Source organism: Amphiura filiformis, chromosome 15 (genome assembly GCF_039555335.1).
Source record: "Amphiura filiformis chromosome 15, Afil_fr2py, whole genome shotgun sequence".
In the NCBI taxonomy this organism is placed as follows: domain Eukaryota; kingdom Metazoa; phylum Echinodermata; class Ophiuroidea; order Amphilepidida; family Amphiuridae; genus Amphiura; species Amphiura filiformis.
The window spans coordinates 43747057-43760713 of NC_092642.1; the positions used below are offsets into that span (position 1 = coordinate 43747057).

The 13657-nt window shown below is 36.1% G+C and overlaps 1 protein-coding gene across 1 annotated transcript in view; it reads right to left on the reverse strand.

Annotated features, from left to right (window-relative positions):
• LOC140172004 (sacsin-like) overlaps positions 1–13380 on the reverse strand; it is a 29327-nt gene extending 15947 nt beyond the window's left edge. Inside the window, 2 exon segments of the mRNA XM_072195351.1 lie at positions 6471–6562; positions 13228–13380. Of these exon segments, the coding sequence (XP_072051452.1) occupies positions 6471–6562; positions 13228–13237 (102 nt within the window). The 5' untranslated portion in view covers positions 13238–13380.
• Positions 13381–13657: the final 277 nt, after the last annotated feature.

Here is a 13657-nt window from a genome sequence, read left to right on the forward strand (position 1 = left end):
TCTCAAACTAGACTATTCCCAACACATGGTTACTTTTAATCTGCACATTTAGAATATTTGTGACACAATCTGGTCCATGGGTATGGCACGCGAGACAAGACAAAAAACGGCGAGACTTAAAAAATGACGTCCAGTTTAAAAAATGACGCCGAGAATTAAAAAAATTAACGTCGAGAATAAAAAACAACGTCGAGAATGAAATGATAACGTCGAGAATGAAATAATAACGTCGAGTTTTAAAATACAACGTTGAGTTCAAAACGATGACGTTGAGATTGTAAAACCAACGCCGAGTTTGTAACGGGTCGAGTGTTTTCGCGTCCAGATTTTTTTTCAAGCGTCCAGATTTTTTTCGCGCCGAGAAGCGCCCTCTATAGTCTTTCTGTATATATTATATCTCAATACTAGTAATTATTATAAACCATGCAATTTATTGATTATTTACTAATATTATTCATATTTGAAAGAAACAACGATGATAAAGATAGCACTTGAGCTGTGATTATTGGCAGTATATTGTTCATGTTTCATTGTATAGGTAAGTGCTATGCGTGTTTGTTTAAGTCCATGATAGTGATAGTGTCTCCTTATCTATGGTTGAATCCAGCATGGTCTTGACTTGGTGGAGGTCAGTGCAGAAGTGCCTAGCACATGAAAAAGCACATAGTATGGGGTGGGTTACCATGGTTATCAGGTCAAATTGCAAGGATAGGACAGGAAATGGGCAAGGTCAGTGATGTAATGTTAGGTATGGGTAGCAGGTAGGGTCAAAATGGGTTAACAAAGACACATTGGGTATGGAGGCAACATAAGACAAAACATGAAATTTATAGGCCTACCTGTTACAATAATTTGAGTGGTAAATTCATGTTTGACCAATTGGCTCTGGGGAGTGTACAGGGTGTCCCAGAAAAATAAACAACTGGACCTAAGTTGAGAAATAGGCATCAGAATCCAAATATTTAAAAAACAGCGTATAGCCCATTATAATACGATGATTTTACTTGAATCGGTTGAATGATTGCGAATAAATTAGCGATTACATAACGCATGAATCAATCACTTCATTTCAAGTTTGAAAGAAAGTTCATTCAGAATCAGAATCAGCATTTTATAGACAATCACCCAAACAAAGCAGGTATAAGTCAAACTAGACATTACTAAATGAAAATACAGGATCGAACATAGAGAATACAACATATTATTATGAACATGAGAAATTAACTATCATTATTTAACATGTTTAAAGAACGTTTTTTAAGCAGAATGAATGAAATTAGCAAGATCAGTGATGGCATCATTCTCATTATCGCTCATAATGAATATAAACTTATTATTATCATTATGGTTGCCAATATCAAAAATTCAAACAAAGTACATGCCAATGGGCTTTATATTTTGGTAAAATTCTTTTCGTTCTTTAAATAATCTGTTAAGGGCGTACTACACCCATATATTGGTTTGATTGGTCTAAAAACATATTTTTTCATTTATAGCGAGGCGATATATGCACGGATCATGTGAAATAAAAAATTTTAGGTGTTTTTAAACCATTGTATAGTAAGTCATTTTAGCCCTATATATTTTTTGTTTACCGTATCCTGGTAACTCAGATGCGTGTTTCATAACAAACCATAATTTATTCTTTTCAACATGTTCAAGTAGGGTACATGGATAGAATACATTAAATCCTTTGTTATACTCTCTATAGAAAATCTAGTGGTGCTTGCAAAATATATAACACTGAATAAATTAAATAAACACTTACACAATAGATGCATAGTCATTAGTCAATTTGATATTGATGTTGTTATTGATGTGTTGTTAGGAGAAGAAAAGGCTATTAGGTCACCGTATGTCAGGTTATAGGTCAATTGGTTCAGGTCAAATTTAAGCATCAATTTTGAATACACATGTGAGAGTCTGTGATACAAAATGTATCATAATGAGGAATAATTTTGATATTCTGTCTTTACTGGATATATATCGAGAAGTGCAAGGTGGATATACTAATATACCTTGGGATGTAAATGGTGAGTACAATTTAGAATGCCTGGATTTCACAAATAAATATAAAATAGTTACCAAAATCACAAAAGCTAAGCTTACGGAAAACTACCCAATATGGTGGTATAGGTGACAAGAAATACAATTTTTTCAACATTGCTGTAGTATGGTTGTGGTAACCTGTTACCTATGGCTTAATTAAGTTTCAGTGAAATAATGTCGCAAGTTAAAAATACAAAATATAGCTCAACATTGAAAATAGAAGCATTTTAACCAGTTCCTTTTTGATAGTTGTGGAGCACCAAGTTCATGAAGTCATAAAAGAAATCAGGAACCACTTATTCCCATTTTACATATCAACTTTATTTTCCTAACGTGTTAGCAACACATATCCAAAATTTTAACGAAATCCGTTGATATTAAGCTTTCCAAAATGAAGTGAATTTAAATCATCAGTGATGTACCACCTTTTGGCTTCTACTTTTAAAAGCATGTAAGCTACGTTGATACCGATGCCACCAATAAAACGAGAAGATTTGCCCCTTCATTTTGCATACCACTTTGTCCAATTTTTTTTTGTAATTTCTTCACAAAATGCAAAAAATGCAAAAAAAAAAATCAATGGGTGTAGTACCCCTTAATAAGTTTAATCTGTTCAATAAGTTTGTTGCAGAAATCAAAGTTTTCCCGGACAAAATGTTACTTTAAAAATTGTCCTGAATAATGAATGCAAAAGTTTTAAACAAAACATTGCACAGTATCAACAATTACACTGTAAATTGGCTAGAACACATTGAACACGTCCCCCTAAAAATCATACGTAATAATTCCCATGTGCATCTTCCTTTTTAGCACCTTAAAGCAGGATTAACATAACACCGTTGGATTATAAGAGGACTAAATTTAATGAGATACACAATCTTTATAAGGAAGGGGTGAGCAGTATGAAAAAGCGGGGGGCACTTCAATATGAAATGGATATAGGTGTAGGGCTGACACTTTCACAGTAAGGGGCATTTGGTGAGAGCAAAATATAAAAAAATATGGGGTCATTTGGTGAGAGCATACATATTGGCATTTGGTGAGATCAAAATGAACAAAATATGGGGTCATTGGGTGACAGACGGACCGTTTGGATCTAAATTAGTCGGGGCATTGGGTAAGAATGACCTTTTTTTTTTTAAATAGGGTCTTCGGACGAGACCCTCGAAAATTGAATTTCTAGTTCAATGGCTTCAAATGGCTTTGTTATTTCAAAATAAGTAACAAAATCAGTGATAGATGACTCGTTGCTGTTCAAATGGATATACATGTATAAGGGTCTTTGGGTGACATATCAAAAGGAAAATATAAGGAGTATTTGGGTGACAGAGCATGTGATAATAAAAAAAAAATATGGGGTCTTTGGGTGACTGCGGTGCTGATAAAGGGAGTCTTAATGGCCCTACATACGCGTCACTTCCCAGCTGGAAATTGCATTGATGCGGCATTATCATGATTATGTAGGCCCTAATCGCTCATTTCTTCACAAACAGTCAACCTAATCAAATATAATTTATGTACATAATAATATTATAATAATATGATGAACAATACAATGAGCTAAATGCCGCTTTTTACATTTTTTCCGATGCCTATTTCTTGACTTATGTCCAAATTCATTCACCAGGGTATTTCTGGTACACCTTGTATATCATGTTATGCTGGTTATTTAAATTTCACACGACATAAGAGTCATTCCATTGAACTGACTATGGCAAGTATACAGCTAGAAAGGTCGTAACTTAATTACACAAATGCTCTTCTACCATATTCTTCCTAGTCTTTCCACGAATTAAACCTCGGAATCAATGTCTGTCCTCTGAATCTCAATCATAAGATTTGCCACACTCACCATATTCTTTTATTTCCGCCATTGCAGATATTGAAAATGACTACCTATTTGGACCATGTCAACATGGCCAATCAGAAACTATAGAGGGCGCTTCTCGACGCGAAAAAATCTGGACGCTTGAAAAAAAATCTGGGCGCCAAGAAACTCGAAGTTACAAACTCGGCGTTGGTTTTACAATCTCAACGTCATCGTTTTGAACTCAACGTCGATTTTAAAACTCGACGTTATCATTTCATTCTCGACGTCATTTTTTCATTCTCGGCGTCATTTTTAAACTGGACGTCATTTTTTAAGTCTCGCCGTTTTTTGTCCGGTGTGGCGTGCCATACATGGGGGCCAAAGGTAAGGCAGCAAATTTGAAATTGAGATAAAGGCAAAAATATGGAGTAAAAGAACAATAAAATACATAAGAAAATAGACATCACAAAACTTCATAACTTTAGAACCAAGTATGATAGACCTGTTTTTCAGTATGATAGCCTAATGTTTGTACAGTGGAAACTCATTAACACAAAGTTGTGTGGAATTTTACTTCTTGTTATAAGGAGTTTGTGTTCTCCAGTACTTCTAATAACATGTGAAATGTATGCTACGGAATGTAAAACATACTTCTTGTTATCAGGAACTTCATGTTAAGAGGGTTCGTGTTAACGAGTTGCCACTGTATAAGGTAAAAGATACAACTCAATTTTCAAAAATGCCTCCTTTGGCCCCCATGGATCAGATCATTTCACATTTACTAATAATGTAGTAAACTATCCTTTACAATGAAAAGGTAAGACAGTGCATTTACATGTCAAGAGAGACTAATTATCTTAGTTCTTTATTCATAAGAAATTCTGTTCTGTGCAAATTAAATAAGGGGTTTAGTCTCAAAAATCTGTCAGTTTTCTTTATATTTTTCAGTGACTTCAGAAAATTATACCGATTTTTGAGGTCCTCTACCAAGGGTGAAATAAGAGAGCTTGAACCAGGGGCCACTTCAACCAAAAAAAAGTGGCCCCTGGTTCACCAAGATTTGAAGAATCCAAGGGCCACTTTCATTTACCAAGGGGCCAATAAAAATAAAGATATGCTGGATGGGTTAAGGGATGGGGTATGAACGTTTGGACAGTATTTATTGTGGGACATTAGAGCACATGAGACATATCGAATTGCATTCTGAATCTGAAGAATGTCCTTCTGATATCAAATAATTTTGATTTTTGAAATTAGCGATGTAATACACATTTTGTGGCAAATGATTAAAAATTGATATTTTTGATATTTAACAGTACTCGAAGTAAACTTTATAAATCTGATGAAAGTGTATGTAGGTGGGATGTAAAGCCGACGATCGATTGAAAATGTTGACCTTTCGTATTGAAGATATGTTTTTTTTTCCCAAAACACAAACAAAAATAGGTCTTTTCGGGAAAAAAATCCATATCTTCAATATGAAAGGTCAAAATTTTCAATTGATCGTCGGCTTTTTCTCCCAGCTACATACACTTTAAGAATATATCATTAGATTTATAAAATTTACTTGAGGACTGTTATATATCAAAAATGTGAAAAATATCAAATTTTAATAATTTGTCATAAAATTTGTATTATATCGTGAATTTCAAAAAATGAAAATTATTTGATATCAGAAAGACATTCTTCGTATTCAGAATACAATTTGATATGTCTGATGTGCTCTCATGTCCCACAAAAAATACTGTCGAAACGCTCATTCCAGATCCCTTAAATAAGCACTAGTTGCTTTGAATTTGATACTTTTTGGTTCACTATTCAGGGGGCCAGTATTGTGAGAAAAGTGTCCCCTGGTCAACTACAAATGAGATGGAACCAGAGGCCATTGCAGAGTTTCTGGGGGCCAAACGGCTCCCGTCTCCCACTTAATTTCACCCTTGTCCTCTACAGATCTGTGAAAGTCTCAAGAACAAAGGATATGTAGTAATGCTAATACTACTATATTAAAATAAAATACTTATATATACTAGTATTAGATTTAGATCTTGTGATGACAAAATGAAATAATCAGTAGAACATCTATAATGGGGTCCTTTCAGCTAGGAGGCAACTGACAAATGTCCCAGGAAACACAAAAATGTTTTTAAAACATTATAAACATGTTATAAGCATGTTTCGGTTTTGCTCAAACCATTTTACATGATGATTTTGATTTAACTTTTTTGATTTTGATTTAACCATTTTACATGATGATAAAATGTTTTGCATCAAGTTTTCGAAAATGTTTTTGGAATGTTATTAAAACGTTTTTCTACCCTTATTTATATACCCGACAATAAAAAGTTTTCTGTAAAACATTTTGTGTTTGCTGGGGTGGCACCAAGGGACTTTGTAAAGTGCAAACGATAGATCACTGGCAGCAGTTGATAAAGTGAGGGGCTGAGAGTGGTTTGTACAATGAAGTCCACTTTGTAATGTATTTGCACACAGAAAACTGTGCGAAGGAGAGTCATGGGGGAAGTCCCCTGACCCCCCCAAATCTGGTCAGTGGTTTACCCCCCTTCCCCCCTTGACTGCCAGTTAAGTTATTATGTAAGAGATAATTCCATACCTGTAGCACCTGAGGCCCCTCATGGTAAACACCAAGAATATTTTTCAAGAAGTCAAGAAGAGGCGGCACATTTTGTTTAAATTCTTTAGTATCTGCAAAATAAGGAAAAAAGGAAAGAACATCCATATGATTGATAAAACATACTGATATATTGTTAATATGTGATACTATCAACATTTAGACAACCAAGCCAGTAGCCAGTAGTTTTGGATCTCAAATTTTTAAAACATACCCAAAAAGGTTAAAATTAGAACGAAAAATTGCTGTATTTTGAGTGTTTCGCAATCTGGTTAAAACCATATTATAACATTTTACAAACTAGATTAGCATTTCTTTGCTATTAAGTAAAGATCACCATCCCGCACGCTATGTGTAGCTGTGCCACATGGACCATGCGTTTTGAACTCTCCACCCAAAAATGGTGGTGGTTTAACCTAAAGCCACAATTTCTCCACGATACAGAAAAACAGAAAAACTCACGGAATTCGGGGTTTGCTTACGGAAATTTGAAAATGACACAAAATAGTGAAAACTGTGTAAAATGTCTAACTTTTGTGTTGATTTGCAAAATAAAACAAAGGAAAGTGATTCTTTAGCAGTAATCAACCATTAAACAATCCATTTTAGCATTAATTCTAGGCCTACGATGCAAGATTCTGGCCATACTGCAGTAAAAGGTAAGACAAAATACACTTTTAAAACATGTTTGTTTTAACTTTTCAGTGCTTTACAGTGGAAAACGGAAAATCACGGAAATCATCAATTTGTAACACAGATTTTAAATTTTGTAACACGCAGAGAAACCGTGGATTTAGTGTAACCGTGTTTCGTATTTTCAAATTTGTGATCTGTTTGATCCATCATATCACGGCTAAACAAAAAGATAATGTCATGGGTTTGGTCTCATTTGAAAGCTAAAAATAACTATTAAACAACCCTGTATATGTGAACAATATAGCTTCTCACCTAATGAACATGTGGTTGATTGAATTGTGAGCCATCAGGGGGAAAGAGGAGCACATAAACTTCATGGGAACAGGGTGTTGCACATGTTTAACTTGAATAAGTTAACTACTACAGGGCTATAAACTTGGTTTTAGTCTTAATTTACAGCTAAACAATTCTGCTAATTGTTTTTAATCATTTTGAACTCTTTATGATTGGTTTAGTCTATAAAATACACACTTTTATGTATAAAACTACCCTGACCCATTTTCATATTAAACACTTATAATGCAGATATCTTCAAAATCTAAAAGTTGTTATAAATTTTTAATTACTTATCCTATCACAGTTAAAATTTTCTGAAGGGAAATTTGATGCGAAATCTAAATATGGACTTACTTTTTCTGTATTGGTTTAGGGGTAAAATGTTTCAGTTCAAAATATGTTGAATTGTAAACAATTCCAACATACTTTGGGACACCCTGTATTCCGAGATTACCAAGCAGCTGTGATTTTTAGCTGCCCCCTTAGCTGCGGGTAGCAGCTCTATAAGTCACCATGTCTCTGTTAGTCCGTTAGTAACAAACGCTAAATCCGTCCATCCGTTAGTAACAAAAAAAATGCTGTTACGTCAACATCGTTTGTCGATGGCTATGGTACTTGGTGAGGGGAGGGCCTATACCGCCACATACTATGCTACAAGAATTAAGGGAAATTTGGGAAAATAGAGGGAAGTTAAGGGAAATTTGGGAAAATGAAGGGAAATTGAGGGAAAATTGGAAACATTGAGGGAAGTTAAGGGAAATTGAAGAGAATTAAGGGAATTGAGGGAAATTCATGTGAATTAAGGAAATTGACAAGAATTAAGGAAATTTGGGAAAATAGAGGGAAGTTAAGGAAATTTGGGAAATTGAGGGAAATTGAGGAAAATTGGGAACATTGAGGAAGTTAAGGGAAATTGAAGAGAATTAAGGGAAATTCAGGAAATTGAGGTGAATTAAGGGAAATTGACAAGAATTAAGGGAAATTTGGGGATTTAACACTTTAAATGTCAAGGCGCTTTTTTCCCGAAAATCGTTTGGACATCAAAAGTGTCCAAAATCGGTTTCGAACACTTTTCGATGTCAAGGCGCTTTTTCCGAAAATTGTTTGGACATCAAAAGTGTCCGAAATCAGTTTCGAACACTTTTGATGTCAAGACACTTTTTTCCCGAAAATCGTTTGGACATCAAAAGTGTCTGGAATCGGTGTCCGAACACTTTTGATGTCAAGACGCTTTTTCCCGAAAATTGTGTGGACATCAAAAGTGTCCGGAATCGGTCATCGGAAAATGAGGGAAATTGAAGGAAAATTGGGAACATTGAGGGAAGTTAAGGGAAATTGAAGAGAATTAAGGGAAATTGAGGGAAATTCAGGTGAATTAAGGGAAAATGACAAGAATTAAGGGAAATTTGGGGATTTAACACTTTTGATGTCAAGGGGCTTTTTTCTCGAAAATCTTTTGGACATCAAAAGTGTCCGAAATCAGTTTCCGACCACTTTCGATGTCAAGGTGCTTTTTTCCGAAAATTGTTTGGACATCAAAAGTGTCCGAAATCAGTTTCCGAACACTTTTGATGTCAAGACGCTTTTTTCCCGAAAATCGTTTGGACATCAAAAGTGTCTGGAATCGGTGTCCGAACACTTTTGATGTCAAGACGCTTTTTTCCCGAAAATTGTGTGGACATCAAAAGTGTCCGAATCGGTCATCGGAAAATGAGGGAAATTGAAGGAAAATTGGGAACATTGAGGGAAGTTAAGGAAATTGAAGAGAATTAAGGGTAATTGAGGGAAATGCAAGGTGAATTAAGGGAAATTTGGGGATTTAACACTTTTGATGTCAAGGGCTTTTTCTCGAAAATCGTTTGGACATCAAAAGTGTCCGAAATCGGTTTCCGAACACTTTCGATGTCAAGGCGCTTTTTTTCCGAAAAATCGTTTGTCGCATGGCTATGGTACTTGGTGAGGGGGAGGGCCTATACTATAAATGAGGGGAAATTGAGGGAAAATTGGGCACATTGAGGGAAGTTAAGGGAAATTGAGGTTCGATGTCAAGGCGCTTTTTTTCCGAAAATTGTTTGGACATCAAAAGTGTCCGAAATCGGTTTCCGAACACTTTTGATGTCAAGACGCTTTTTTCCCGAAAATCGTTTGGAAATCAAAAGTGTCTGGAACCGGTGTCCGAACACTTTTGATGTCAAGACGCTTTTTTCCCTGCAAATCGTTTGGACATCAAATGTGTCCGAAATCGGCTTCGAACACTTTTGATGTCAAGACGCTTTTTCCGGAAAATCGTTTGGACATCAAAGGTGTCCGAAATCGGCTGCCAAACACTTTTGATGTCAAGACGCTTTTTCCCGAATATTGTTTGGACATCAAAGTGTCCGGAATCGGTGTCCGAACACTTTCGATGTCAAGACGCTTTTTCCTGAAAATCGTTTGGACATCAAAAGTGTCCGAAATTGGTTTCCGAACACTTTTGATGTCAAGACGCCTTTTTTCCCGAACATCAAAAGTGTCCGGAATCGGTGTCCGAACACTTTTGATGTCAAGACGCTTTTTTCCCTGCAAATCGTTTGGACATCAAATGTGTCCGAAATCGGCTTCGAACACTTTTGATGTCAAGACGCTTTTTCACCGAATATTGTTTGGACATCAAAAGTGTCTGGAATCGGTGTCCGAACACTTTCGATGTCAAGACGCTTTTTCCCGAAAATTGTTTGAAATCAAAAGCGTCCAAATCGGTTTCCGAACACTTTTGATGTCAAGATGCTTTTTTCCCGAAAATCGTTTGGACATCAAAAGTGTCCAAATCGTTCTTTTGATGTCAAGACGCTTTTTCCCTGAAAATCGTTTGGACATCAAAAGTGTCCAAATTGGTTTCCACACTTTTGATGTCAAGATGCTTTTTCCCGAAAACTGTTTGGACAACACTGCTGCAAAATTGAATTCCTTGTCCAGCAGCGACCGCTACGGTTACCAACGGTCCTTGTTTTCTCATAGTTGGCAGTGGTGATACAAACCCACCCTTTTTATTTCAAACCCACCCTTTTTATTTTATACCAAAACTCCAAAACCCACCCTTTCTAAGCGTGATTACTGATCATCAGAGTTTCCGCTAGGTCCAAATATTATCAAATAATATAATAATTATAATCTGCAAAATTTGACAACTATGGGGTCCTAAACAATTTTGGGGGGTCTTAAACACAAATTCTGAAATGGTTATCACATTATAGTCTCAAATGATGGGTCCAGTTGGACCCCATAATTTTCAAAGTTTGAAAAATATGGAGTCCCTTATGATTTTACTGTGCTAAAAGACGCAAAGACTCAGTGTAGCGGGAACCCTGCTGATCATAGATAAGTGGTTATGGTGGTCCAGGTCCAAAGAGAATTACATATATATATTTGGACACACATTTTAACCAGACATTTTTCAAACCCACCCTTTTAAGCATTTTGTGGACCCTTCAAACCCACCCTTTCTAGAGTGTTGGTTACCAACAGTGTTTCTTCCAAAGTCAGTATGCTCCCCCTTTCTTCTAACCAAATGAATGTTGTTTACTTTCAGTTTATTACTGCAAGTTAGTAATAAGCAATGCATTAAGTAACCCAATTTTTTTAATTCCATGACAAATTAATTTTTAATTATTTGAAAATGTGTACAAACTGCAATGTTAAGATCTTCTAAAAAGCACTATTTTTAATATGTCAAGGTGCTGGTAATTCTAATAAGCACTGATCTCCTTCCAACTAAGGGGCTGTACAATAATTATGAGCCGGGGGTAAATTGCTTCCCCCTCTCAGCCTGCTAAAAATCACTTCCACCCCCACCCCCACCCTTGGCCTGCCAAAATATTTTATCCCCCTTTTGCAAACTTTAAATGGTTTAGATATATGACGCAAGCGTATAAAAGTAGGAAATGTTTCTGTAATGTTTTCCCAAGCCTTTTTAGAGCGTGTTAAAAAAGGTGTCTCGAAAATGTGTGCCAAAAATTGCTTGCCCCCTGCCAAAAATTGCGTGCCTCTGAGACTCCCCCAGCTTGCCAAAAATCTTTTCACCCCGCTAATTTTACCCTCCCCATCCAAGGGCTCATAATTATTGCACAGCCCCTAAATCATCTGCAATTAAGCCTGTGACATCTATTGTTGTAGGTGGCAAAGTTTAGTCTTCTAATGATTGTATTTGTAATGGTTTTAATACTTACAATACTTTGCCAATGTTGCTAATGAATTGATTGAAAATGTTGAAGTTCAAAATGTAAATGCAATTTTTGTGTTAATAATATTGTATTGATGATGCTTCCTGGGGTTGGGGCACACGCCACTTTGGAGGTGACACGTATGTAGGGCTGTTAAGACCCTTTTTCAGCGTTGCTGTCACCAAAAGACCCCATATTTGTTTAGGAACACACCCGAAGACCCCTTATTTTTCCATTTGATCTGTCATCCAAAGACCCTTATTTTTCAATTTGAACAACAACTTTCATTTATCCCTGATTTTGTTACTTATTTTGAAAAAACAAAGAAATTTGAAGCCATTTAGAACTAGAAATGCAATGTTCGAGGTTTCTGTGGTGCTGTTTCAGCTCTCACCCAAAAGTTCCATTTTAAAAAGGTCATGTTGTCACCCAATGACCCCATATTTTTAACATTTTGCTCCCACAGACGGCCCCTTACCAGGGCCATAGCAAGGTAATAGGTTGAAAAATGTGGGGCGGCCATCATAAATGTGGAGCGGCCAAAATACAAATATATGTCCAAATTGAAATAAAGATATAAAGAAGAACATAACACATTTCTCAAAAAGTGGGGCGGCCATGGCATCCCCAGCCGCCCTGCCCCTTACTGTGAAAGTGCCAGCCCTACACCTATCCATTTCATATTGAAGTGCCCTCCCTTCCCCGGATGTTTCTAATCATAACGATGATATTACAAACTGTGGTAATGACATGATCAAACTCAATTTACCATATATTTCTCATGAACAACAAAATACTTAGTAAAAAAAAAATTATAGTAAAGTATTTTTAAATACTATCAAATAAAACCCTCTCTGTGCATGAACACTGGAAAAAAGTTTTATAATATTAATAGTCACAAACAAGCCCTTAACCATTTTATAAACCCCCTATTGAGCTATCTTTGGTGTAAAAAGTTACCCCCCCCCCCCCGCACAGAAAATGACAGCCCCTTCAACTCTACTGAATTTGAATCTGGTTGTGGTAGTGGATAAAAATCAAATTGAGGAAAAATTCTAGGTCGTTGTACTTATTTTAATACCTTTTAGGTTTAGTTAAAACTAAACCTAAAAGGCTACTTACAAAAAAAAACATGTTCTACTGACCCGACCGGACCAGATTTTCCAAAGTTTGGGAAACAAATTTTTCCTACAAGGTTTGTTAAAATTGACCACCTCCCCCCTCTCTCTCGGCCTGCTAACAAATCTTTGCCTCCCCCCATTAGCTCCCATTGCACATGCCAAATTTTTGAGATCCCAATTTGCAAACCTAAAAATGGCCTAGACACGGATACGAGCGCAGCGAACAGGAAAATGTGTATATTAAAGCGTTTTCGTACTGTATTTCTATTAATTGCTTGCTCCCCCTTTTTAGCTCGCCAAAAAAATGCGCCAAAAAACCCACCACGGGTAGGCCTATAGATCCCTGTAGGCGTACTAGTAGTACTACTAGAACTGAACTGAGAAGATCATGAATAGCTGGGCTATTTTATTATATTATTATTATACATTTAATACACATGTACTTACATTTGGCCATTTTGAAGGAAGAGCAAATTCAACCCGATGCAAAAGCTGTTATATGAAACATGATAATGCCGCAAGGCCCGCAACCAAGAAGCTACATGTAATGATCAATGTAGTAGAGAACCTCAATTCAATCGCAGTTCAATACAAGTTCATCCATAGAAATGCTGCCAAATAAATATAATACAGCTATTTATAACTAAATGTGGCGTGGCAGGGTTTCTAGAAGTTCCTAGATAATGTTACTACTAGTACAGTACAGTACATCACATGCAGGACAGATTTTAAATGAAAATATTTTTATAAATTAAAAACGCTGAACCGTATTGCATGATTGGGGAATCCCCTGGTTAGTGTTGTCAGAGTCATTGCGACATAATATAATAGCTCCATAATCATGATGATGATAATAAGTCTATTATAAATGACTAAA